At 42.1% G+C, this 27,970-nt stretch overlaps 2 protein-coding genes and 2 long non-coding RNA genes across 4 annotated transcripts in view; 2 read left to right on the plus strand and 2 right to left on the minus strand.

Annotated features, from left to right (window-relative positions):
- Window positions 1–27,970, minus strand: part of LOC125721193 (C-type lectin domain family 4 member E-like) — an 87,640-nt gene that overhangs the window by 21,238 nt on the left and 38,432 nt on the right. The window lies entirely within an intron of this gene.
- On the plus strand, window positions 19,420–20,624 carry LOC125721200 (uncharacterized). Its single transcript, XR_007385709.1, has 5 exons — window positions 19,420–19,500; window positions 19,668–19,756; window positions 19,873–19,975; window positions 20,187–20,286; window positions 20,375–20,624. It is a non-coding gene; the product is annotated as an uncharacterized LOC125721200 (long non-coding RNA).
- On the plus strand, window positions 20,677–23,537 carry LOC125721208 (uncharacterized). Its single transcript, XR_007385722.1, has 5 exons — window positions 20,677–20,768; window positions 21,605–21,659; window positions 22,870–23,060; window positions 23,199–23,328; window positions 23,416–23,537. It is a non-coding gene; the product is annotated as an uncharacterized LOC125721208 (long non-coding RNA).
- LOC125721145 (uncharacterized) lies at window positions 23,919–27,951 on the minus strand. The gene is made up of 6 exons (XM_048997168.1): window positions 27,709–27,951; window positions 26,703–27,619; window positions 26,379–26,475; window positions 25,811–25,912; window positions 25,453–25,628; window positions 23,919–25,193 (listed from the first exon to the last, which is right to left on the minus strand). Exons 1-6 carry the CDS (start codon window positions 27,760–27,762, stop codon window positions 25,088–25,090), a joined length of 1,452 nt encoding a protein of 483 aa, XP_048853125.1. The 5' UTR covers window positions 27,763–27,951; the 3' UTR covers window positions 23,919–25,087.

A 27,970-nucleotide genomic window follows, 5' to 3' on the forward strand; every position in this document is an offset into this window, starting at 1 on the left:
AGAATGGGGACAGACAGTGGGACTGGAAGGACCTGAGCAACAGCCACGGATTTGGCCCCGTTTCCCTCTATGGGAGATTGAGACACGCCAGACCCCCCTCATGGATCTTTGAGGGGGATGGAGGCCCTGTCTGTACTGGGAACCAGGGGCATCAATGGCTGGGACAGGAACCAGGGCCAAACTGAGGGGGTCCTACTTGAGGTCGACAGGGGGGTCATCCCCTGAGTACCCCTCTGTGGAACTGGCTGAAGCCAGATGGGTTGGTTGGGACCTGGACCCCAGAGGAGGGCTTGGAAAGGGGCTGGAAGTGGAGGCCTCGAGAGGGCCTGAACAGGGACTGGGCTGTGGAGGGCGCAATCGGGCGAGCTGCAGCAGGGGCTGGCGAGGTGTGGGCCGCAGGTGGGCATGCTGGAGCAGGGGCCGCAGGCGGCAAGCAGGGCAGAACTGGAGCCTTCAGGAGCCTGCAATGTAGGGCACTAGCAGGAGGGGAGAGACCTCACCCAGGCTGGCTGAGCTAGGCAGGCATGCCACAGTGGGCAAGCAGCATTCAGGCCCCAGGGGCTGCAGGCTAAATCAAACAGGCACATTGAGACAACTGGAGGCACACTGGGATGAGTTGGGCCACCTCGAAGCAAAGGCCTCACGGGAGCCGAAGCAGGAACCACCTTGGGAGCTAGAGCAAGAACCACCAGCACTGGAACCACCGGGGGCAGACTTGGAACCGCTGGCACCGGATGAGCCTCGAGTGTCTGCTGGGGAGTGGGAGGGAATCCTGGGGGGGTGAACACCGCCAGATTGAAAATCGGGAGGGGCTCCTCCCGACCCGTTGCAGGGGAGGCAGCGGAGATCGATAAGCTGGAGAGGGGGAACCCACAGGTGACCGACGAGTCGAAGCAGGGGAACCCTCAGGCGACTGATGAGTCGTCGGAGCTTGAGCTGAACGTGACCCACGAGGCATCGGCTGGGGTCCTGCAGGTGACCGCCGAGCAGGACCCCGGGGAACCGCAGGCAACCGCTGAGGATTCGAGGGATAGCCAGGTGTGTGCCAAGGATGGCACTCGCGTTGGGCACACATTTGCGGGGTGCTGCAGCGCAGGCTTTGTGCACGCTCGCGGAGTATGCAGCTGTTCAGGTTTTGGGCATGCTCGCAGGGTGCAGCCGTGCAGGCTTTGGGTGCACACTCACTGAGGAAGCGGCTGCACTGTGGGCTTTGGGCGCTTTCATGGGGGAAGTGGATTCTGGTGCCGACAAAATAAATGTCGCCAGCTTGAGTGACTGGAGGGGCTCCTCCCGATTCATCCGCGAGATGCGGATCTTGGGAAGGGGAAATCCCCTCCCGCTAATATGTCCCTCTAATATGTCCTGTCATTCTGTCATGACACGTCGATGGGAAGGGAAGCATGGCGGTCTGGGAATAAGGGTAACAATGGATTTATTGGGAGAAACAACGCTGAATACGGGGAGAAGACTGGCAACAACGTTAAACTGACGTTAATGACCGGACTAGGGAAACATACTCTAACGCAGACTGTAATACACAGGAATCAGGAAAACAATTCAAAACAGCTGATCACTTGGGTATTTCACACAATGTTAATGAGGGGGGCATGGCACTGGAGGATCGAACAAGCGGGTCATGACAAATATGACAAAAAAAGATGAAAAACTGAAGATTTCAATGAAACGGTAAATGATGGGCAAATTTGAATGTGATTTTCATGATCCATCCATCCATCCATCCATTTTCCAAACCGCTAATCCTACTGGGTCGCGGGGGGTCCGGAGCCTATCCCAGAAGGAATGGGCATGAGGCAGGGAACAACCCAGGATGGGGGGCCACTGCATCGCAGGGCACACTCACACACCATTCACTCACACATGCACTCCTACAGGCAATTTAGCAACTCTAATTAGCCTCAGCATGTTTTTGGACTGTGGGGGGGAAACCTGAGTAAACGGAGGAAACCCCACGACGACATGGGAAGAACATGCAAACTCCACAAACATGTAACCCAGACAGAGACTCAAACCCAGGTCCCAGAGGTGTGAGGCAACATTGCTAACCACTGCACCACCATGCCGCCCCGATTTCCATGATAAGCAACCAAAAATCTATAAGTAATACTTAACAGTGTTCAAGAAGCAAAAACTTCATTAAGCAGTGCAATTAAAACAATAAAAATGTTCAAATAAAAATTTCCACCTCCTTAATGTTTTTGGTCCATACGTTATCAACTGTCCATACAGTTTTTGTTAATTCTTGAGGATTTAAGTATACTCCTTATGGATATGATGAGCCAACAGAATTGGGCAAGCACAGATTAGTGGCTGTACCAAGCTGTGGCCATAAGGCTGTTAGTGCCAGTGATGATGGCAATAGACAGCACTGGTAATGGGGGCTGCTGGGAAGAGGGAGGTCTTCCGAGTGTGAGTGGCTTGTAGGACTCCTGAAGGAACTGACAGGTACTGGTAGGTCAAGCAGAAAACGGCTTTAGTCATTGCTGGAATAAAACATTGGGTGTGGGAGAAGTTAAGTGAGGTCATGGAAAATACCTTTCAGTTGACCTAGAAAAGATTCTGGTAAACCATCAGGCGACCAAGGCGGGGAAAGCAGGACTTGACCCATATTGTTTATAGTAGGTATGGAATGAACTCTAATGGAGATATTGTCAGGCAGAGAAAGTAAAATTTTGAGGACCTCTGGAATCCCACCGATACATCTTCCTTGGAGGAAGCAGAGATGGAAGACTCAGAGAAGGACTCATCCATTACTAGGGCTCAGGTCAATGAAGTAGTTAAAAACTCTACAGTCATATGGCTCCAGGGGTGGATAAGATTCACCCTGAATTTCTGAAAGCTCTTGATGTTATTATGCTGTCTTGGTTGACATGCCTCTTCATTATTGTGTGGACATTGGTGCCTTTGGATTGGCAGACTGGGGCGGTGGTACCAATCTTTAAGAAAGGGGACCAATGGAAGTGTTCCAACTTCAGGGGGATCACACTCTTCAGCCTCCCTGGGACAGTCTATGTAAGGGTACTGGAGAGGAGGGTCTATCTGTTGGTCAAACTTCAGATCCAGAAGGACCCATGAGAATTTTTTCCTGGTTGTGGAATGCTGGACCAGGTCTTCACCCTCAAAAGGATACTGGAAGGTTTATGGGAGTTTGCCCAACCAGTCTACATGTGTTTTGTGGACTTAGAAAAGGCATTTGACCGTGTCCTTTGGGGGGGGTGGGTCCTGTGGGGGATGCTTCAGGAGTATAGGGTATAGAATTCCTTGTTACAGGCCATCAGGTCCCAGTATAACTGGAGCAAGAGTGCTTCACATTGCTGGCAGTAAGTCAGACTGATTCCTGGTGGGTGTTGGGCTTTTGTTCATGAGTGAAGTAAGAAGGGAATGGGAGATTGACAGGTTGACTGGTGCAGCATAAGCAGTAATTCGGACACTGTACCATTCTGTCGTGGAGGGTTGAACCAGAAGCAAAAACTATTGCTTTAGCGGTCTATCTACGTACCTACCCTCACCTATGGTCATGAGCTTTGGGCAGTGAGCAAAAGAATAAGATCGTGGATCCTAGGGGCAGATCTGAGTTTCCTTTGCAGCGTGTCTGGGCTCAGTCTTTGTGATAGAGTGAGGAGCTCGGACGTTCGAGAGGAGCTCAAAGTAGATACATAACTACACAAGTTGGAAAAAAATTGGAACTCCATTATTTTATTTTATAAGCAAACCTTAAGGTAATTAGTAAATATTATTGATTCATCAATGTCCTTTTATTGATTATTTATTAGATTCATATATTTTCTATTATTATTGCATCGAATCATCATTACCTGTTCAAATATTATATCACTAAGATTACAAATGTTAGGCCTAAATATATTGATGGCAGCACTATCAATGTGTTCTACAGATACCGAAGAGGCAGGAATGGTTAGGTGTCGGGAGCCAAACTTGGCCATGTTCTAGTTGTGTTTCCAGTACTGGAGCAGATCAGACTTCACACGATGGGAGGTTAAAAAAACTTTGCATATCCTCTAATGTTGGTAATTGTGTGGCTGTGTGTGCAACTTGGATGATAAATCATCTTGCATAACTTGTATGGAATAAGTAATGATTACATGTGTTTTGAATGTTTCTATTTTTACAAAATCCTTAATCTTATTATGTATAATATTTAGGCTATCAAAGAGAACCTTTAACAAGTTGAGTTTACTGGAATTTAACGATATTCGATTCTGTAATTCCAAATCAATTCCAACTTTGGGAGGTTAAGTGGAAATGACAGGTTCTTAATGAAATTCTTGAATGGCCCCGTGTATATGGCATTGGGTGCATGATGGTAATCCTGATTATGATACTTCAACACAAGATGGTGATGTTTCACTAAAAACAGCATTGAAGCCGTGAAGGCACTAGATGTGTACAATGTGTAGGAGATATAAAGAAGCCAAATGAATATGAGACAGTGTGGTGGTGTATCTACTTTAAAAGACTAATATGCCTTCGCATACAAAGAATCAAGAGCTGATTTTCAGTAAATACAGAAAAGGCTAGTCTGGGATTAAAAATCTTACTCAGCTCTTTTCCTTGTGTGTGTGTGTATATAAAAAAAATTCACTTTCTCAACAGAGTATTCAGAAAGATGGTATTCATAGCCTTATTCAGCTAGTATCAGAAAAATTCATCGCAGAGTCTCAAAGCACTTATGTAAGTCGCCCTGGTTAAGGGCGTCTGCCAAATACTGTAAATGTAAATGTAAATGTAAACAAAGCCAAGATCAAGAAAGGTCAAGTAATCAAAATCAAGAAAGGAACAAAGGAAAACCTCCAGCAACACAATTTAAAGAAACCGCAACAGCTTCTACTTCAAATAGAGTGGTCTGGGATGAAGTTACTATGCAAACAGCGGCAATAACTCCTGACTGGCTTTCATCTGCTACTCAACCAGCACAAGAGGTGCTTATACAGTATATGCTCTGTTGGATTCTCAAAGTGATACAACCTTTGAACCACTGAAATAAAGGTAGCTGATCATGAGAAAGACCTTGGTGTGTATGTTGATGCTTCCATGTCCCATTCTCGCCAGTGTGGGGAAGCAATAAAAAAGGCCAATAGGATGTTGGGGTATATCTCCAGGTGTGTGGAGTTTAAGTCCAGGGAGGTAATGCTAAGATTATACAATTCCTTGGTGAGACCTCACCTAGAATATTGTGTGCAGGTTTGGTCACCATATCTTAAAAAGGACATTTTGGCCTTAGAAAAGGTGCAGCGTAGGGCCACAAAAATGATTCCTGGTCTTAGAGGAATGTCATACGAGGAACGTTTACTTGAGCTAAATCTGTTCAGTCTCAAGCAAAGGAGACTGAGGGGGGACATGATCCAGGTATATAAGATTCTAACAGGTGTGGATGCTGTTCAACCAAATAGTTACTTCAGCATTAGTTTAAATACACAAACTCGTGGCTATAGGTGGAAATTAGCGGGAGAACATTTCAAGCTGGATTTAAGGAAGCACTTCTTTACACAGCGTGTAGTCAGAGTATGGAATAGCCTTCCTGATAATGTAGTGCAAGCTGAATCCTTGGGTTCCTTTAAATCAGAGCTAGATAAGATTTTAACGACTCTGAGCTATTAGTTTAGTTCTCCCCAAGCGAGCTTGATGGGCCGAATGGCCTCCTGTCGTTTGTATAGTTCTTATGTTCTTATGTTCTAAGTAATTAAAGTAACCAGTAAAAATAAAACGTATAGCAGCAATTATAATTAACATTGGCATATATTAAACATAATTTGCATAGTACCTGGGTTATTAAACCAAATGTATACACCGTATACATAGTTATTTAAGGTGATTGTGTTTTGTGGTTTGAGTAATCAGATGAGTTAAGCGGATTTATTGCTACCGGCAGGAATAATTTCCTGTGTCTCAGTTGTGCAGTGTGGAAGTTTTAAACTGTTGCTGCTCAGAATATATTGGAACGGATGTGAAGGAAAGTCCAGTATTGTCCTTGTTTTGGACAATGTTCTCCTCTCCAACACCTTATTGAAAGAGTCCAGTTCTACTCCCACAACTTGGCTGACCTTCTTAATGATCTTGAGTGTGTTAATGTCCATGACCCTCAGGCTGCTGCCCCAGCAGACAACAGCGTACATGATGGCACTGACCACCACAGACTCATAGAACATCCACAGCATCATCCAGCAGATGTTGAAGGACCTAAGCAGTATCAGAAAATAGATACGGCTCTGGCCCTTTCAGTCTAGTTTTTTGTCCAAGTACACTCCCCGGTATTTGTACATACTTTCGTGAATGTCTAAGACCCACCTTAACTGAGTTGGCTGAAACATCATTTTTCATAACTTCAGACTCATCTTTCCCTTCATTTGACTCCATGCTTTTAATTTCCTGTCATTTTCCTGCCATTTGACTATTATCAGTTAATTTATAACCCAGCTACTGCACAATGCAGGTTTTTTTGAAGTTTTAATAAATTGCCCAGCATGTGGAGTCAGTTCTCCATTCATGATGATGATGATGAAAACCCTTTATTGCTGTTGTAATACACCATGTCACTAGTTACAAGTACCAGCGAAAAAACTGGCCATCAACCCGACCATGCATATACACAAACATCACAGTATAGGGGGTAGACAGGCCGGGAGACAGGGGCAAACAGAGAGAAGCAAAAAAAAAAAAGAATAACATGAGGAGAGAGGAAGAGAATAAAAAAACAGCCCCCAGACTGTACTCAAGTAGGGAGTACATTGTAGGAACTGAAAAAAACACCTCAGCAACATAGGCACATGGTCACCACACCTTACAACATAAAAAGGCACGACTTGCAATAGGTGCAACAGGTGAGGGAAATGGGGAGGTGGAGGTAGTCCAGCATAGACAAACAACCATCCAGTCCTGCAGCCCCGAGGGCGCTGGTCAGAGACCCGCCTGTTCACGCTGGGGATATGAAGCAGCGAAGACGTGAATCGAATCGTCGCATGAATGTCATTCTATACTTTCAGGCCTTATGTCTAAATGAACAGCCTAGAAAAGGACAAAGCATAATAGTACTACTGCTACAGTACTGGGCAAAAGTCTTAGGCAAACAAAAAAAATGTTTAAATAACTGTCATGTTGGTCTAAACCTACACTGTTAAGCCTGGCAAAGTATGTCAGCTTAGCCATTGCAAAATCTCTGCTAAAATAACCCTATTATTTCCAGCAACCATACAATACACCCGTGTATTTTTTGACCTGACCACTAGCCCACCTCATATATCTATTCAATATCTCATTGACTTTTAAAACTAATTCAGTTAATTAAATAAGCGAGCTGGTGGTGAAATTTAATAAATACTTGGAATGGTTCGGGTGCCACTGAGGAGAGGTTTGGGAACTGAAGTGGTGTTCATCTAGCTATCCAAGTAGATATCAGTACCTTTTTGGAGAGCAGAAGACATTTTTACTGCTGTATTTTTTATTGTGTTACTTGTAATTTTCATATGTTCTTATGTTAAATTGTGTTTTTTTGTTCCAAGAAAATGTGCACTTACTACCTACATAAATGTGTACTACCTACATAGCTTTAAACATTTCTTTTGAGTGTCTAAGACTTTTGCACAGTACTGTATATGTGGTGTCCCCTGTGAGGGGAAGGGGGATTTATAATTTATGGGTTGTTTATGGTTTGGTTTTTTTCCTATTCTCTTTTGTTTTCCTTCTCCTTTCAGCAGTGCCACGAAAGCTTGGGGAGGTTGCGCCGTCCTTCATTGGTAATTGAGGGGCGGGACTTGTTAGATTGGTTGGCGGAGGCGGGGACTTGATCTGGTTTAAAGATGGCTACATCAGAGTGGACGGGAGCGCGGTCCGGGGACGGAAGGTAATCGCGGTGGTTGTTTTAAGGAGGCGTCGGTGGGGCGATGCGGGCTTTCCCAAGCGGACCGCGGACGTGAGTGAGCTGAGGTACCAGGCTACAAGTCACGGGTCCGCGGTATCGATAGAGGGATAGCGAGCGCGCAGCCATAGCGTCTGGGGAGGTAAGAGCAGTGGGAAGGCGACGCAGATGACGGTGGGGGGGAGTGGCCTGGGATACTGTGCTTAGAACCCGGAAGTAAGGGAAGGTTCCTAACCGGTGGGGTGTAGGACGTATCCGTTCGGGTTATAGCCGGGACGGTGTGGTTTCGGGGTTGTTTTGGGCTTTGTTTCCCCCACAGGTCTAAGCTCGCCGCCGTGGGTCGGCTGGCTTGGGAGGCACCGGGTTGGTGCATATCGCAGCCAACGGATTGAGGCGGTGAGCGGCGTGCGAGCTACCAGGCTAAGAGAAGGACAGTGGGAAGAGTTTTGGTTATCTCCCACGGGACCGAGAGAGCTCCGGGAGGAGGTGGACGCGGCCGGAGGGTAGCGGCATTGCTGAAAAGGGATAGTTAAGTTTTGTTTTTTTATTTATTTTTTTTTTTTTTGTTGTTTTTGTGGGCCGGACGAGGGAAGTGCGCCGGCCCAGGACTGAGTCTTTAGTTTCTTTTTTTTTTCATTTTCGTTTCTTATTATTATCATTATTATTAATAATATTGTTGTTATTATTATTACATTTTTGTCTGGGGGTTAGGTTTATGTAGGGGGGACCTTTGCAGGTCACCCTTCGGTTTTGTCCTCTCCTATGTTAACTGACCTCCTCTCCCCGCTGCATAAGTGTGCTGTATATAAGGGTGCCGTGTGCTGTGCCACTGTGTGATTAGTTGTAGTGGATATTGGGGGAGGTGTGAGTGCTGTGGGGTTGTTTTGGAGTAGTATTGGGGAAGGAGAAATAACACTTGTAGTGGTAGTGTGATTTACCTGTTGGTGGGAGGGAGGTGGTTGTTGCCTGGGAGGTTGGAGTATCTGTAATCGAGCCCCAAATAAATCTGTGCTAGCTCACCCAGTTGTTTGCCCCATTGTGTCATTGCCCCAGGAGATCCTAAAGGGTGTGTGGGTAGCATTGTGCTGTGTGAAAGGGTTAAGGGGAAGAATTAAAGACTCAGTACAAAAATAGTCATTAGGCAGTGGGGGTCCTACACCCTGGGCCACCACATATATGCAGCAGTTCTACAACTCGGTACTGTTAATATGTAACAGCCTATATTCACACACACCCAGTACAAACTAACTTCTAAGATCTAAACTTACCACGTCAGGTAGGAAGGTGCCTGTTTCTACCAACTATTCAGACCATCCTACCCAAACCAGACATTCAGCTGGGCTCAGGCACTCCATCAAAGGGATCTACATTCTGTTCTACATCTACTGTCCCATTAGACCTACACTCAATCTCTATCCTGTTATGGGACTATGTAGTTCTGTCTGACTTTCTACTACCCTGGCTGCCGGTGATAGTCCTCCAGTTCTCCGATGCTAACTCCTCTACCGATTGTCCTACCAGTACGATCATCCTAAGCTTTGGATCCTATCCATCACTGCCTGCAGTTATATTTGTAATTAATTTTATTGTTGTTTTATTCTTTGTGAAGTGTAAGGACATAAAACTTATAGGTCCTGCAGGCCCCAACTCTGATCAGCCTGCATCAGTCTATTTTAGAACTCCAAGAAAAGGATCCACTGGCCCAGGCAAGATTGGACTCCACGCATCAAACCATCCCTTTTAAGGAAGGCAAAGGCCTGCCGGCTCCTGAGAGACTGGATAGAAATAACTGGAGCAATACAGGAAAAGCAAGACCTTTCACCCCCAGAGTGACCGGAGTTCCATAGTCAATTCACAGCAACAACAACTGTCAGTCTCCATATACTGACACCTTTTCCACTATAAACAGGATAACTCACCACACATAGATGTTAGGGACAAATACGCACATGTTTGGTCTTGTTTGAATAGGCATGAGACGAGGAGTATTACACTCTCAGATTTAAGGCAGTATAACTTTCCCTAAGAGAAATATAGAAACTTCGGCTAAACCCACCAAACTGAGAGAGCCTCTCACATGGCTGAACAAGGGGATTACGACCACCCCCTAAAGTGACCTGATTGGCTGGAGACCTGAGAACCAAGGCCAACAATGCCCCTAAAATTAACCATTGACCGAAATTGGTCAGTCTTCAGAGACATGCCATCACCTGGTTTGGATACTTAAGGAAGGGCCTCAGAAGAGTTCGGGGAGTCACTCTGTAATCAGAGCTCCCACAGAGAACTGCGTGAAAGTCCATCTGTAGTCAGATACTTTTCGCAGAACTTTGTGCACTCTCAGCTGAGGAATGTGATTGTTTAATATTGTATTTGTCCAAATGTATTTACAAGTATGTGGCGACATGTCAATGATTGTATATTGTAATATGTTTAATAAATGTTGTCTTGATTACTTCATGACTGTCTGATTTGCTAACTTCTTCATAATCTTTCCAGATTGGGCTTCTATCCTGATTAGGACTAAAGTGGTAAATACTATCTTGCAGCCTCTGGGTTAAATCCTCTTTATCCGGGTCCCAAACTCGACTGCCCAAGTTAAGTTAGGTGGGTACCAAAACTACACCTCTGGAGTTCGCACACGCTCAGTTACGGGCCGACTTAACCTCTGAGGTCAACACATGCTGATGAAAGGTACCGGTCTACCCTCTGAGGGGCGTACACACTATGTTCCTAGGCACCGGGCATAGTCCCTGAGACGCTCACATGGTAAGACAATGGGCGGCATCGGCGGAGTCCCTGAGACGAGCCCAAAGTAAACCTCGTACAAACTAGCGCAACAAAAGGTGCGCCGTCACAGCCGCTGAGGTTGACACATGTTATGATATGGGCTGCCCCCGGCTGAGCCTCTGAGGTGGACGTACGTGTGGTTTGGGTAAACATCAGCTTAATCTCCGAGGCACCCACATGCTCAGTAATTGGCAGACACTGAGCCTTTGGGGAATTATATAGGTCGAGGGACCCGAATAATCAGAGGCTGACATTGTCTTAAATGGTGGCGCTTTCCGTACCTTTAAGACAAACCCTGTGGAACAAGCCCACGGATCGCCCTGTCGGCCGAGGCGAATCTGGTGGACTCCTTCGGCAGGGGTAAACTAGAGTTGGTAATCTAAAGGAGAGTCTCGAAGTAATCTGAACAACATAAACGTCATGACTACAATATACTGAAATGAGGTCATTAATAAAATGGAGTCAGATATGTGTCTAAAAGAATATTTTGTATATTAAAAAGGGTAAGTAATTAAGTAATTCCCAGGAGCGCTTGGAAGGACCAACATGCATTCACAGCCTTCGGCTGCGCCATTGGATTCCGCCATTGGGCCAGTGGGCGGCTCCCTACAGAAGCAACCTTTAGTGTTAAAAATAAAATATGTAAAACTTGCATACTTTATTTAAACATGTAAACCCCTTATTATAATAAGAGAGGCAATTTAGTCCTTCATATATTTAAAAGTTTGTGTTCTACTTCACTAGCCCATTAGAGGCACAATCCGAAGGTCACAGCCTTTGCAATTGAAGATGCTATTGCTGACTTATTACGGCCCACCCCACACAGATAAGGTGGAGATAAACACAAGGTAAACATTTAAATGACATTTCATATTCATATTCAGTGCCCTTATCATTGCATGTCAACTTATTACTGCTACTTTTTCAGTGAATTTTCTATTTCTATTTCCATCAGGCTGGGAATATTTATATCCCACAACAGCAGCTCAGAGAAAATGTTGTAAAAAGCATGCGTAAGGTTGCTCTTGACTTCATGTGACAGGGGACCATCTGGTTTCTTCAAGGTCTGTGGTGAACAGACCTGACAGAAGGTGTCACACCTGTATTACCTGAACCACAATAACTCCAATTTACCCTGAACATAATTAAATGACTCCTTTAAATTAAACCCAGTACTTTGATCCTTATATTTGACATCCTGTAAAGGAAATGACTCATGATCCTCCTCTGTCTCTTACCCACTGTTTGAGTAGTATCTTCCTCGCCATCTGCCTCAATTCCCAAGTCTGAAAACGATAATGTAGGGTGAGCACAAGCCTTTTTACACATTTCCTTACCTTCCTTACTTATCTACAGTTGATGCAGTAGGCCTACCCTTCTCAACCTCTGTAGCTGGGCTGCAGGAATCATAAACTGGAGGGTTGTCTGCTTTGATGCACTGGTGCAGCCTCTCCTCCAAGGAGAGAAAACACTTTCACAATACTTCTTATAAAAGACTGCGGTGCAGACTTAGACTGAGCTCTTAACAATGATGAAGTCTGGTGTATCGTATTTGATGAAACACCATTTTCTGCCTCTATAGATAGTAAACTCCAGGCACTGGGTAACCCTTCTTGCTCACAGAACACCTCCACCCAGTAGACTACATTCATTATCTTCTACATTTTGATGACAAACTAAAAACTGGTTAAAGAAATTAACTTAATTTAAGTTCAAACAAGGGTGCAGTCAATTCCTTTTGCAGTAAATGTTGCTCTAAGATGATTATCCGACAACGATAAGGATAAAACTCCTGATTTTAGAAATGATAAAAGTAAGGTACTGGAAACGGACTTCAGCAAGACGCATGATGAGAGGCCACCTTAGCCAATAAGGATTTGGACAATGTCTCCCATTCATCAACTGATATTTTTTTCAATAAGACAATACTGGGATCGGTAGTGCCTACACCGATTCAGATATTCGGTGCCAGCCAGCAAATTGATCAGTACATTTCCCTTGTCTCTTAGGTCTGGGATCCCTGAGTCTTCCCTTTTTTGGTAATTGTTAATGTCATGCTTCCTATAACAATAGAAACATTTAAATTACCAGGGTAAAGATATTGTATTTATATTTCCTACCTCGCACTCTTCACCCGTCAGAAAAAGATGATACGCAGGTCTTTTATTTTTAAATTTTAAATAACAAAAATGGTTTTATTAATATAAAGAGAAGCCAGGTATTCAGAAGTGAGCGAAGACAAAATGATAAAGGGTACTAACAACAGGAAAAGTATAATACAGAATGACATCAAATAAAGCAAAGTCACCTTTTGGACCAGATCTTACTCCAACACAGATGCTGTTGAATGAAATCAAGGGAGCAGTTTTGTCATCTTGAGATTATGGCTGAGCTGATGCAGTGCTATAAGAAAGAATGGTCAAAAAGTGCTCCAAAACATTGTGCAGGGCCTTGTTTCCCCAAAGCATCTTAATCTAAGGCAGTGGTTCTCGCGGCGTACCCCCCATAGAGTTCGCCCCCGCCCCTGTCCGTACTTTTCCACTTTCTGGCAATATCGGCTTATCTGGTGCAACATGTAGTTCTGTGTGTTCCAAGTTATTGCGTCAACCCTATATCATTTGCCTAGCGACCATCACCGCAGCCTGCGTCAATTGATTAACTTTGGTGCGCACAGAGCCTCCCTATATGTCCTTGTTCCCCTGCAGATATCGCTCTCCACAATTCCCCCTTTTGATCTCTGAAAATCTATCACCTGTGCGTTTGGGGAAATTGTGACTCCCCCTTTTGATCTCCGCCAGGAGATCACTATTTATGGTGGAAGTCTTCTTCGCCAAGTGGAATCATAAACAAAGAATCATCACATGTATTATAACTCCCTCCAAAGTCCCCCTTTTTATCTTAGTCGTCTCCATCCTGGTCTCGGTGGTCTGATGTCGGATGAGGGCTTCTGCTTCTTCTGCCGGACAGGGGTAGACTACCCTGCCAATCCTTTCAGGTCAGGGGATTATTCTGCCCCTTTGTAGAGACCTGAGTTCGTTCTGGTTCCTCCAAACCAAAACTCTGTGCTCTCCTGGCGAGCTCCTCCAGGATCTCAGCTACGGATCTGCCTGGCTCCTGTGTCGTGGCTCCTTTCCCTTTCAGCCCCACTGGGTGGGAAGTCCTCTCGGTGACTTGGATGGGGCCGGTCTACCGGGGCTCTGACCACTTCCTCTTGATGACTCTCAGGAGGACCCACTCCGCCGTGTGAGGCTTGTCGGTGCCTGCTGGTGACTGCCCCTCTTGGACCTGGGCGAGAAATCTGAAACGAGAACTTGCAATCCATCATAATATGCTTTGGCATTTCCATCCCCCTTTTGTTCTGGCCCCCACTTCAGTTCCCTGTGGGGGGCAGGGAATTGCCTTCCTGTCTGGAGCTCAAAGGGGGTGAACTCCGTTCCCCGATTTATGGAGCATCTGATGGACATAAGGGCGAGGGGTAACGCGTCAACCCAATTCATTTTGGTCTGTGCACAGATTTTTGCCAATTTTTGTTTGACTGTCTGGTTCATTCGCTCCACCCTACCCTGGGATTGGGGATGGTACCCCATGCCGAAGGAATGTCTGAGTCCAATTGCGATCTCTACTGCGCGCAAATCCTCACCATTTGATAGCCTGCAACCCTTTTGGCCTCCTTGTCTGCAGCCTGGTTTCCTCTTGCCACCACGGTCCCTGATCCCTCATGGCCTTTGCATTTGACCACCGCCACTGTCCTGGCCAGCTGTAGTGCCTCCACTAGTTCCCTCATCTCGGTCTCGTGCTTAATGGGCTTGTTTCCTGCCCTTAGGAATCCTGCTCTCAACCACTGGCTCAATTCCACATGAACTGCCCCTATATCCTTGCCTTTCCCTAATTTTAGGGCCTCAATCACAGCTACCACCTCAACCCATTGGGCAGATTGCGGTTCTTCTAGTTCAGGGTCACAAAGTCATCGCCCTTCTTTGCCACTACTGCATATCCTGCCTGCAGATCCCTTGCCTCATGCCTGAAGCAGCATCCATCAGTGAACCAGTCCTCCGTTCCCTCTATTTTCTCTGCCTCCAGATCTGGTCTTACTTTCTCTTCTCTGAGTACTCTATATTCACATTCGTGAGGCTCCCCCGTTCCCCATCGATCCGCCATGTTTATCCCCTCGTGTACGAATGTCAAATGAGGTGCTTCCAATATTTTACTGAGTCTCTGTTGCCGGAGGGATGTCATGGGATGTATGTGCGGCTGTACCCTGTGAGCCCCAGGAACGACGGCATGTCCTTGACTATCGCTGGTTTGGGGTGATGCAGGATGGCAGATTGATGGGCAGGGGAAAGCCCTGTCCCTGTCCCAGAGAGCACCCTCCCAAGAAATGAAATGACCATGCAGGTAACCTGTAGTTTCTCCCTGCTGACCTTGAACCCCTTCCATGCCAGATGGCATAGTACCGCCCGCGTGGCCTCCAGAGCCGACTCAGGGGAGGGTGCGGCAATGAGGAGGTCGTCTACGTACTGGACCAATGTGACCCCATCTGGTAAGGGGCAGCCTTCCAGGGCCTGTTTATGAACCTGGTTGAAAATCCCCGAAGACAGTGCAAAGCCCTGAGGGAGATGAGTGTACCTCCACTGGCACCCCCTGTTGGTGAATGAGAAGATGTTCTGGCAGTGATCAGCCAGAGGCAGGGAAAAGAAAGCATTGGCTAAGTCAATACAAGGATGGCAAGGATTTCCCCTGCCCATCGATCTGCCATCCAGTGAACCACTTTTGTTCTGTAGCCAGATTGGTGAGGGCCACATAGGGGCTCGGGACTGGGAAGGTGGGGGTCAGCAGGAGGTTGTTAATGGAGCGCAGATCATGGGCAATTCGATATTTACCTGTACCTGCCTTTTCTACTGGGAGAATGGGCGTATTCCAGGCAGAGCAGGAGGGTTCCAACACCCCAACCGAGATTAACCCTTCAATGGTCTCTGCTATTCCTTCCTCTGCGGCCGGTTTGTGGGGTTATTGTCCGATCCATAGGGGCCCTTCCCCAGGGCGGAGTTCGAACGCAAGGGGGAGCAGTGAACGTGGCCTACATCTGTGTAGATGGTATGTTGAAAACATTTAACGTTCTTGAAGTTGCCCAACATATGAGCAGCGTTATCAGTAACTATTAACATGTCATTGGTTGTGAGCTGTCATTCCTGTGTGACAGTCTAAGACGTCTCATTTAGATGCGCTCCTGTGTGGCTTTCATTCATTACTCTAGTTTGTAAAACATATGACTCAAGCTGCCTCTTGTCAGTAATATAGTGAGCAGTAAACATAAGACTCGATGGCTCTTGTCACATGTTAAAGACACTTTGCTGTGTTCAAGTCTTCCGTGACTTTAAAATTTGTTTTATTGTACAGCATAGCTGAGGTACCGCTATCTCTGCAAAAAAACGGGGGGATGGTATATTATACCTAGGCTCAACTGTGCTCATCATGAATCGAAAGCCATCATTATCAATGAGGCTGTAAGGGCGCAGATCTTTGGAAATAAAATTCCAAAAATACTTATTTTATTCACCTGTTCAGAGTTACCTGAAAGTCTAGAACATTGATGCACAGTGTGTTAGTTGGCTTGAATGTTTTTTTACTTTAGGTGGAGTTTCATCTGCGTAATCTCTGGGTGATGGCGTTTCATGTGAGTCTGCATGTCTGTAGTGTTTTCAAAATACTTTACCTTCGCTTTGCAGGGCCTGCATATCACATACATCTTATTGCACTCCATTTTCCCATCTAAATTGTAAAAGCCGAAATGTGCCCAAACACTTGCTTTAAATGAAAATGCGTCAGGCTGAATCACTTTTTCCATCGCTTGCACACAGTTCATACATTACGCATACTGACTACATGTCCTTCATGCTCACGTGAAGGAGGTCTATCTGGGCAGATTTCAACATTACGCCATCTATAGGACGGGGGGCTGAACTCATGTCAGGGAAAAAGTAAACTAGTGCCATTACGTTAGTTGAAAAATATGAATACATTTTTTTGGAATGTATGAATCGATTTCAAATCGGCATAGAAAGAATCGTGATTCGATTCGATTAGATACTTTGTGCACCCGTATTAAGTAGTCACTTATACATGACTCTAAAGACTGGCCATTATAGCCTGTCTTAATTAAATTCCTCACCATGAGAAGAATGGTCTGAGATGGAACCCATAATGGAAATGTAAGCAGCATAGTCTTCATTGCTAGTTCATGGAATCAGGTTCATGATGGCAACATAATCTAAGTCAAGACATTGGATGCTTGTGTTACACATGTAAAGACAGAAGCATTGGCTGGCTTGTAACAGGTTGACTTTATTCTGTCACAGAAAATAAGAGCTTTCATGAGTAATGGCTACACTGTGCCGACTGTGGTACACAGCTAACGCTCAAACTGAGCTGCTTCTAAGGCTTGAGAAGTCAGTCTCTGTCTCTCATGCGCCACTACTGCCATCTTCTAGTATAGCACTGTTACTGTTACTGTTAAATCCATCCATTTACCAAACCACTTATCCATCTGGGTCACAGGGGTCAGAGCCTATCCCAGAAGCTATGGGCACAAGGCAGGGAACAACCCAGGATGGGGGGCCAGCCCATCGCAGGGCACAATCACACACCATTCACTCACACATGCATTCCTACGGGCAATTTAGTAACTCCAATTAGCCTCAGTATGTTTTTGGACTGTGGGGGGAAACCGGAGTACCCGGAGGAAACCCTACGATGACATGGGGAGAACATGCAAACTCCACACACATATGATCCAGGCAGAGACTCGAACCCGGGTCCTGGGCAACAGTGCTAACCACTGCACCACCATGACGCCTGTTACTGTTAAATAATACAAGTAAATGTGAGGGAGTGCCACACAGCAAATCAACCAAAACACAAGTAATGAAATGAAAAGTTTTTTTTTTGGGGGGGGGGGTGCCTTTTAATAATCAAATAGTCCTGGGTGCCACACCCTCCCCTGCTTAAGGTTCTGAAGGTCCCAGGGAAGGAAGACTGTGTTGCAAGCAATATTTAGTATTAGTAATGTAGGGTAATGCTGCTGCCCTTGGGGCAGGAAAGCTGTGCTGTCAGCATTATTATTGCTAGTGGTTAGGATTAGTAACGCAGTAATGCTGCTGCCCTTGGGGCAGGAAAGCTCTGCTGTCAGCATTATTATTGCTAGTGCTTGGCATTAGAAATGCAGTAATGCTGCTGCCCTTGGGGCAGGAAAGCTCTAATGTCAGCACTATTATTCCTAGTGGTTAGGATTAGTAATGCAGTAATGCTGCTGCCCTTGGGGCAGGAAAGCTCTACTGTCAGCATTTTTATTGCTAGTCCTTGGCATTTTGTCATTTAATTAAAATAAGTTTGTAATTACTTTTAAGGGATGTCATTCTTTTATGTTATTTGCATAACATGTATATTTTAGTTACACAAACACAGTGATTTAACATGGAATGTTTGTACTTTGCCAATTTCTCCCTCTTTCTCTTCAAGCAATATTTCTACAGAGAAACATGAGTGGTAAGCATAAAACATTTTTGTGCCTATGCTTTTAATTGATATTACCTGAGACCTTCAGTTAAAATAATTGTTTAAAAAAACACATAAAAAGAGGCAGCTAAATGATGCATGTTACTAATGCAGTCTTACAGGCTATGCGGTCCAGAGGATTGCAAAGAAGACATGTCAAAATTGGATGCGTAGGACCCTACCCACTTCACATGGAAAGTTTTCAATCCCTTGTAGAGAGCAACAAAGTGTCTGGTGAGGTAACACTTTCTATGTGTTTTAAAGTAAACATTTCTTTGTATATTTGCAGGTAAAGAATATAACAGTATAACAATACAAGCTACATTGGATAAAATTTTCAAGAAATTCAAATTTTACACATCCAGAATTCTGCTCAAGTTTTTCATGTACTCCCTCATTTCACAGTTAATTATTTCTCATCAGAAACACTACTTTGAAAGCCCTACCCAAACTCACAACATTCTTATGTCAATACAGGTTTATTGGCACGATAGATGTACTTTTACAGGATTAGGCCTGGGAACAGCTAAAGTTGCTTAGTGACCTTGTCAGTTGTTAAAACAGCTATATGAACACATTTGAATTTAGCTATTAGTATAGGTATTGCAGTGCTTTTTCTCTGACTCTTAATTTTCCTTTGTTCTTTGGCTGATGCCTCCACAGACCATGGATGCCTTGTTACATCTGTTCAGCATGGTAATAGATTAACTAAACTACTTTGAACATTTTGACTTCCTTGACTAGGGTCATTCTACATGTGTGTGTTAACACAAATTGATCATGTGTCTTATTTTAAAATGACCTTAGGTATTTGGATATTGAATATACTCTGCCTAAATGTGAGATTCAGAGAGTATTGTAAAGTGAGCTTCAATTTACTTGACTCTGTTTAATAAGTGAAGTTCGGAGCATTTAAGGGTTGTCTACCTAATTTCTGGTGTTTTTTGTAGAGGCGACCAGATGTTGTGGCAATTAACACCCATACCCTGACCTATATTCTGGAAGGGAACGCAAGAGCAAAGAGCCGTTATTTTATCAAGGCAAATTACCATGACAAAACTTTAATTGTTAGTACTTGCTAGTTACAGGTAGAACCAATACAACCAATATCAATATAGTTGTTAGTTTGCTAGGAAAAAACATACAAATTATTTGAATTATTTTATTTTCAATTTTTTAAATTTCAATTCTTTTTGTAGAAGAACATCTTTGAACATAAAAGGGAGGTTGTTGGTCCCTATTTGGAGCATGGGAATCATTGGACATTTTTTGTAAGTCACTCACACTAAACATTTTTGTAGTTTTTTACTTACTAGGTAAAACCGAGTGCTTCTTTCAGTACTGATGTGCCATAATCTAAAATTATTTAAAAAAATATTGCCTCCCAGAGCTGTTGACATAGAATCAAATATTTATTTTAATTTTTTGTTTTTTCTAGCATAGTAATATTGTGGACCGGAGTATAACGTACCTAAACTCACTAGGGGAACAGGATGAGCAGTACTCTAAAATAGAAAAGAATTGGAGGTAAAATAAAAACCGATATACTTTATTTTGTGTATACTGTATATATAAGATTACTGATTTACATTTGCAGTTACATTCACATCATTTGACAGAGCAAATCTTCACCTGCATTTCAGTGCCTTTGCTGCATCAAAAGGCTACCTGGGGCCATGGAAAAGGATAAAGCGGGAACATACCCTTCAGACTGATAGTATTTCATGTGGCATTTTCACAGCTGTGGTAATTTTTATTTTTTTGTTGTTATTGTTATTAATTAGAAATAGATCTTTGGCGAACTTTATTAATTTTAGATATAATAGTCTTTTACGGTTTTACTATGAATGCATATTTGGTTAAGGAACACATTCTAAGAACAGTTTAAGTGAGGCTAAACTAGAGTAATTTTGCTACTGTGATATTAAATGTATCATTCTGTTTGGGTTCCCATTAGTTTGCTGAGATCTTTCTAGAAGGCAAGGAGGAGTATCTTGCTTGCCCATCTGTAGAGCAAGAGAGGGAACGACTAGGGTTACTTCTTTTCAATTCACTTGGTAAGTATATTTATATTTAGAGTTTTTTATTGATTGTCTCTTGTATAAAGAGTAATAATGGAGCAAATATGTTTCCTGTATTTTTTAGATAAGTCGGGTATTTGTGGTATCTGTCACCAGAGTGTGTCTGTGAAGAACAAGGCAAGTGACACAGATATTTTAATTTTTAATTAAATTTAATGTTACATGGTTTTAAATCTAAAAATAAAGAACCTAAACAGATGATAATTTAAATAAAATCCTTTAAATTCCAGTTTACTTCGTGCCTTTTGGGCTAATTTGCCATGTACAACTTGCTAATTGGGTAGTAAAATTGCATTTTAAAATACAATAAAAAAAGCTCCTCTAGAATTGGATAACCTTGACTTTCCATGTCTTGTGCATATGATCGATCTAGGGAAGACGCTCTTCTTGTTTTGCAAATATTCATACAAAATGTATACCTGGGAGTCAAGAGGACAGCAGGAGTCTTTTTTGCAAAGGTAGTGAATTTTGGGACTGAAAGTATATTTATTAAATGTGCTTTGAAAACTGAGCTTGTATGACAAAATCTGATTTCGCACACATCCATTACATCAATAAGCAATAATGGTTTCAAAATATAACTAAACCTCAAGTAAATGCCAATGCTAGCCTATGTCATTAACTTTACACATTTTTCCCCACAGGTGCCTTCACGATCACAATAGCATTCAGGCCTAAAACCTTTGATTTGTGCATTATGACAGTAGTGGTTGACACATGTAGAGTTAAAGTAACACCTTCGGATGTTGCATTTTATAGCAGTAAGACTATTGTAAAATGCCACTAATAGACATTCTGTTAACGTTGATATTATTTCTAAAATTATTAATTCTGAGAGAAGACAGGTCAGGAGAAAGTCACCAAAACAACAGAGGAGTTGAGGCAGAAGACAGGTCAGGAGAAAGTCACCAAAACAGAGGAGTTGAGACAGAAGACAAGTCAGGAGAAAGTCACCAAAACAGAGGAGTTGAGACAGAAGACAGGTCAGGGAAAGTCACCAAAACAGAGGAGTTGAGACAGAAGACAGGTCAGGAGAAAGCAACCAATACAGAGAAGTCGAGGCAGAAGACAAGTCAGGAGAAAGTCACCAAAACAGAGGAGTTGAGACAGAAGACAGGTCAGGAGAAAGTCACCAAAATAAAGATAATGCAGGACAAAGCCAAGAAGATCAAAGAGGTAAAAGAAGTGTGTGTGTGTGTGTGTGTGTATGTGTGTATATATATATTATGTATGTATGTATAGGTGCTTCAACTTTATTGGTACTTTAACCTTTTTTGGTCCTCCACCCTTACAGGGGGATTTCTGGTGGAAAGTGCTCTAAAAGTTTCAGACTTTCACCAAGCAAAGAGGTAAAGACTATGATCTCATAAAATGTTGTTGTTTTGTATAATAGCAAATTATGATATAGATCAGTTTCATTATATAAAAAAAAAATCATTGTACAAGAAAGATGGAGGGTGAGGCGCCTTTAAGACTTTCCGTCCACTAAAGCAGGTCACGCGATCTCTCGGCAAATCGGAGTGCGGAGCTTCAGACCTGCGAACTACACTAAACAACCCAGACGTGCTGAAGATTTATTTTATTTAGTTTATTTATTTGTGAAGTCTTCCTTAATTCCCCATGTGTCTAACTTGATATAAAATAAGTTTCCGATATCTAACTTGTTTCCGTTAGTTAGTTATAGAAAGAAAGCACATTTCGTTTCTCACTTGTCAGAGTCGTGAAGTAATTGTGTTGACGCCCGTATTGCCGTGTTACAGTATATTAGGTTACAATCTCTGTAATTGTGTTAGGAGTAAGCTGCAGTAAAGTTTATTATTTGTTGGTAATTTGTGATTCTTAGTGCACAGGCTGTACTTTACAGGGGAAAGTCCCTTTAAGTATTTATATTGTTTGTTTCAGACCACACATATCCAACAGTATACAGGCCGGTGCCGAGTCATACCTTAAGTTTTACGGAAGTTAATAAATCCTCACCAAAGAGCAAGCATCTGTCGTGCCCTGTCCTAAGTGTTCTTATCGACACCCCATGGCGACAACAAACTCCACCTGAACTAGTGCAGAGCCTCACCTACAATCATACTATCATAACCATTCTTACATAACATCTACAGTGGGGGAAATAATTATTTGTTCGTTTTTTTGTAAGTCAGGAAACTTACAAATTCAGCAGCGGATCAGTCTCTAGTTTATGAGGTAGTTTCATTTTTATGGAGAGAGACAGAATATCAACCAAAAATCAAGAAAAAACATGTTACATAAAAGTTATAAATTGATTTTCATGCCATTGACTGAAAAGTTTTTGATCCTCTACAACCCAGCCAGACTTCTGGCTCCCACAGACTGCCTGTGTGGCCATCTTGCACACAGATTACAATCTATCAGTTACAGATACTCCTGATTTTCAGTTTATATTCTGTCTCTCTCCATTATATTATATCCAAATAATTAATTAAATAAATAGTGTTTAACAAATAATTATTTCCCCTACTGTATGTATTCAAAGAAGGGCTTTTTAAGTTATTTTTATTAATGATTCATTGTACATTGATATTTCAGATATCAGGTCACTTCAGAAGAACTACGGAGGAGATGCTCCCCACCAGAGAGCTACTCTGTGAACACTGTGGTGGCTTATCTGCGGAAGGCCAAAGGACAAAAAAAAAAAATCGAAGAGAAGTTGACAGAGATGGAGGTGAAGCCATCAAAGCGCACAAAGTTGACTTCACAGTGCTCCAAACTTTGTGAAGGTAATAATGGAATGGGAGAATAAAGGGTACCAAATCTTTGTCCTGTATCACAAAACTTTTACGAAACCCATAATATTGTTACAATTATTTTTTACATTTTATATGAAGTTTCACATTATTACAAATTACTGTGTGTAGATGAATGCAGTGATCTGGCTGGGGATATAATGTACCTGGCAGCAAAATTCATCCCAAAGGAAAAAGTGGGTCAAGCCTTGTTGGAGGATGGGAATGTCCATGCGGCCATGGCCAAAACAGAAGACTGCAGGTCATTAATTAATTAATACACTTAAAGGTAACAGAATAATACAATTTAACTGGAAAGCTAAATAACTGATGGTCTTTTCAATTGTAGGAAGACACTGGAAGCTGTGAAGAATACTTTAGAAAGTAACTGGGAAACATTTGACCTGGCTACACATGGTCTTGGGCCTGCAGTTATGAAAGGCACTTTTGCTTTAATTGATTCTTGTCTTAAAGAGAAAATGAGAGCACTGAAATCAAGACTCCAAAAATGAGTAATTTTTTTTTCTTGCCATTTTATGTTCATTGTGTTCAGCTGAATTAAAAAAGTAATATGTGCAATACAAATAAAAACAAAGTATTTCAAGGTTTATTTTGGCCTGCTTACATTTATTCATTGTTTAAAACATCACTATGCATACTTAGTGTTACCTGTTATACAATTGTTTTTCCTAGGTCTGCAAAACATATTCATAATTAGTTGAACTCATTTACAAATCATTTACACAGCTTATATCTAAACTAAAAAGAAATACAAATTTAAGTTTACAATGAAAACTGTTCAATTTCACATTTCATATTTCAACTACACATTCATATTCTAGTGCATGCAGATTATATACAAATAAGAAGCAAGTGGTTTATAAATTTATAGATTTAAGAAGATTTGTATCAGAAGTTTTACATTTTACATGCCATGTATGATGCCAAGGAAGAATTCTAAAACATTACAATGATGTTATCTTACTACTGTATTAATATAATTTATGCTTTGTGTAGATCTCAAAAGTACTGGAGAATGTAGTTTTCATGTATGTGCACCACTCACTGTAAAGTACTCACAAAGCACATTAATATTCAAAGCACCTAAAATTATTTTTAAAAAGAATTCTAATAATGAATGATTTGTCAGTTTTTATTTTTGCAGCATTTTCCTTCTTTTTCGCCTAGTAGGGTAATTCATGGTGAGTACATGTTTCGCCTTTTTTAATCGTTGGCGATAGGCGTGCAGTACAGTTATTTTTCTTTTTCTTGACCGAATATTAAAACGTGAAAAAACTAGTTTGTATGCCCTCTCTACCATCTTGTAAAGCTCCTTATTTTCAGTGTACTTCTCTGATTGGCTCCATTCCATGAGGTCTGTTAACATGGAGTTCAGGTCAACTTTTGGCTTTATGTTTGTTTTCTGGCAATCTGATTGATTAGAGATTACCTCACAAGGTGTCAGTGGAGGATAAAGGATGCTGTGAACCAAAATACAGACACAAGTTTCATTATGACTATTTGCTATACAGGTACAGAATTTTGGACTTTGTGATTTATAATTCCTACACTCCCATCACTGTAAAAGACTGTGAGGTTTTCATCATCTGAGTTATAGGAGTGACAATCAATGATTTTTTTAGCAAGAGCACTCCTGGTGTCTTGAATAACTAGTCCTTGTTGCTGTGCAACTGTTCTTGAGAAAACAATATGTTTACAAAGAGAACCACTTTTGGATGTTCTGCAGTCACATTTGACCATCACCAAATCAACTGAGTGAGGCTGAGAGCTTGTATGAGATGGAACGAAACATATTCCCTCTTCATTAAAATTTAACATCTGAATCCAACCCCATCTCAATCAGACTTGACAGCATCTACTCCCTTGATTCGTCCGCTTTCTGCCAGGTCATCCATGTAACTTACAATTACAAGCAATCAGTCAGTAGAAATAGTCATAGTATCAAGAAATAATTTATGACATTAAAAATTTGCATGAATTATAAATTTCGATTTGTAAATTTACCAGTAATATTTGTGAACAACACCACAGAGCAGTTTAAGGAGTTGGTCAATCCATCTGTTGGTGTTCCCTTTCAGGAATTGATATTTCATCGTGAGGAAGAATCTATGTGAGAAAGATTTCTTGTCAGTCAATATTTTAAAAATTATTGTTTTAAGGGATTTTTGATATGTTAGGTTTTTGCAGAAAGTTTGCAGTTTTGACTTTTTTGTTACAGAAGACATGCAGTACGTATTTACAAAAAATGTATATATTTGCAGTGCTAAGTATAGGTATACATTAGCATAAGTATACATTTACAAAAAAACATGCCTAACAAAATTCACACTAACAGTTTTTGATAATCATATAAAAGGTCCTATACCTCTCTGCTTTGTTGTTGGTTTCACTGTTTTCATGATTGAATGATCTGCCAAAATTAGACCACAGCTCTCCACAGGAAATCCACTGATTCTTCAGGTAAGTAGATATGTGTTTACTTCCAAGGTAGGAATCCAGCTCTTTACATTTTGTGGCAGACGTGTTGTCAAACTCATCTTCCTGAGGAGGAACATAAACACTTTATTTTTTTATTTATTTTTTTACTTTACAACAGTTTGAAAAGCAGAAGCTGAAGCACTTGGGAGTAAAAGAATCTATGCTGAAGACTAACATTTGACAAAGCTTCAACTAAATAGAAAAACAATGGTTTGACAGTATCGTGAAACGTGAAAAAGACTTACTGTTAAACACATCTTCATTGACACCATTGCTTGAATCACCATGTTTCTCTTGGCCACTGGCAGGTTTCCTCCATCTCGTTTCACCAACCACCTATGCACAGCCTACATTTAAAAGGAAATAAAAATTGAGTGTTTCGTGAATTATTGTCACATGGTGCGAGCAGGCAAGGGAGTCGAGCAGCCAGATTGACGGAGGAATGGGGTTTATTAGGGTCGAACAGACAGGACTGATACTCACACAGGGGATTGACGATACAGATCTAGGGGAAACTAACAGATGCGGACTACTGTAAATACACAAGACAAGCTGAGTTTAACGAGCAACAGGTGAGAACAATCAGGCAGGAACACGAGGTAACGAGGTGGGCGTGGCACACGAGGATCGGACAGAGCTGGGCGTGACATATTTTAACTCTTAGATTTTAGAATAGACAGATACTGTTGTTTACAAGGGATCTGTGACTTATTAGCAAGAATTACATACATTGTAATACATTACTATTTTTGCAGTGGCTTCAAAAGTCATTTAAAAAGGATTTACATTTGCCTGAACGATTCTGAGCTTTACCTGCAGCACGTGAAACCAGCAAACAAGGACCTTTGCTGATGGAAATATCTCTCTTACTGCATTTAGCTCTTTTAGGTCTCTGTCAATCATCACTGACCTATGCAGAAATAAGAGAATATGCATGAAAATAATGACTGTGTTTTGCTAAACAATATAGAGGACAAAAGGGCTCCTGTCTTATTTTCAAAAGTTTTACAGCACCTGCCCACTATTAGAATTTGAACAAGCTATTTTAAAAATTTCAGGAAAATACTATTTTCTGTGACATGGCCTATTTAAAGTCAAATGTTCATCTCAAAAGTAGCTTAAGTACACTTTACAGACCGAGGAAGAAAGCCAGGATTAGAAATTGAAAGTTTTTGCAGGCAGAGAGAGAGTGTAGATGTTGATTCCTGACTGATAATGAAGTATGCAAATGGGTATCCTCTTCCAATCCTGCTTCTCAGAAGCAATGCATAAAATGCATAGCCATATGAGGTCATGCCTTTGTAGGTGGCATCCATAAACATCATGGGATGTGGATGTTCTTTAAGTAGTTGTTTTTGCCAGGGTGTCTGTACTACAATAATCAGTGGTTGGTCATCACTTAATGGCTGATAAAAACAAATGTTCTCCTTTAGCTCTGATGTGCATAGTTTGTCCACACTGATACTGTCTTTCACATCAGGAAAAATTAGAGCATTTATGCTCTTCTTGATCATCCTAATATCCTCTGGTGTAACATAGTATCGACGATTGCATCTATCTGTATGTCCATGGCGCTGTGCCCAATCAACACTCTTCAAAAGTGTTTCTGAGACCGATAGTCCTTGCTCAAGCCACATATCTATAAAAGCCAGTAGTTCTGGGTCAACACGGTTTTTTACACCCTCTTCTTGAATGTTAATATCATGCCCACTGTGTTTCAGCATTTTGTGCACAATAGCACCTGTAAATCCAGCATCCTTGATTATACTGAAAGACACATAGGCCCTGCAAGAATTAGCCCTGGTTTTGTTTGGTTCTCCTTTGCTATATCCTGTTGCTTTGTTTGATCTCTCACATGCGTAATAGTAATAGTTCTTGCGAGGACAGACATGAGATGTAAAATAGCTGTGAGTTTCCTCTTCTAGCTTATTGATATAGGAATGTATGAAATCCTCCTCCTCCTCTTCAAAAACAACAACTTCTTGGATGACCTCAGGATCTTTAACCTTCTTCATTCTTCGTTTGACACCTTCAATCCAAATGTTCTCCATTTTCTGAAAAAGTAAACAAAAATGATGATTGTATTCTACCATATTCTCAAAACAATTTTTTATGTTAAAAATACACAAAAAAGGGACAGTACCTTCAGTATCTTTGATACTAAGTCCAGGGTATTACTAAGCAAGGGAAACAGCATTACTAATGCAAAGGACTAGCAATAAAAATGCTGACAGTAGAGCTTTCCTGCCCCAAGGGCAGCAGCATTACTGCATTACTAATCCTAACCACTAGGAATAATAGTGCTGACATTAGAGCTTTCCTGCCCCAAGGGCAGCAGCATTACTGCATTTCTAATGCCAAGCACTAGCAATAATAATGCTGACAGCAGAGCTTTCCTGCCCCAA

The sequence above is a fragment of the Brienomyrus brachyistius genome, unplaced genomic scaffold (assembly GCF_023856365.1).
Source record: "Brienomyrus brachyistius isolate T26 unplaced genomic scaffold, BBRACH_0.4 scaffold32, whole genome shotgun sequence".
Lineage (NCBI taxonomy): Eukaryota > Metazoa > Chordata > Actinopteri > Osteoglossiformes > Mormyridae > Brienomyrus > Brienomyrus brachyistius.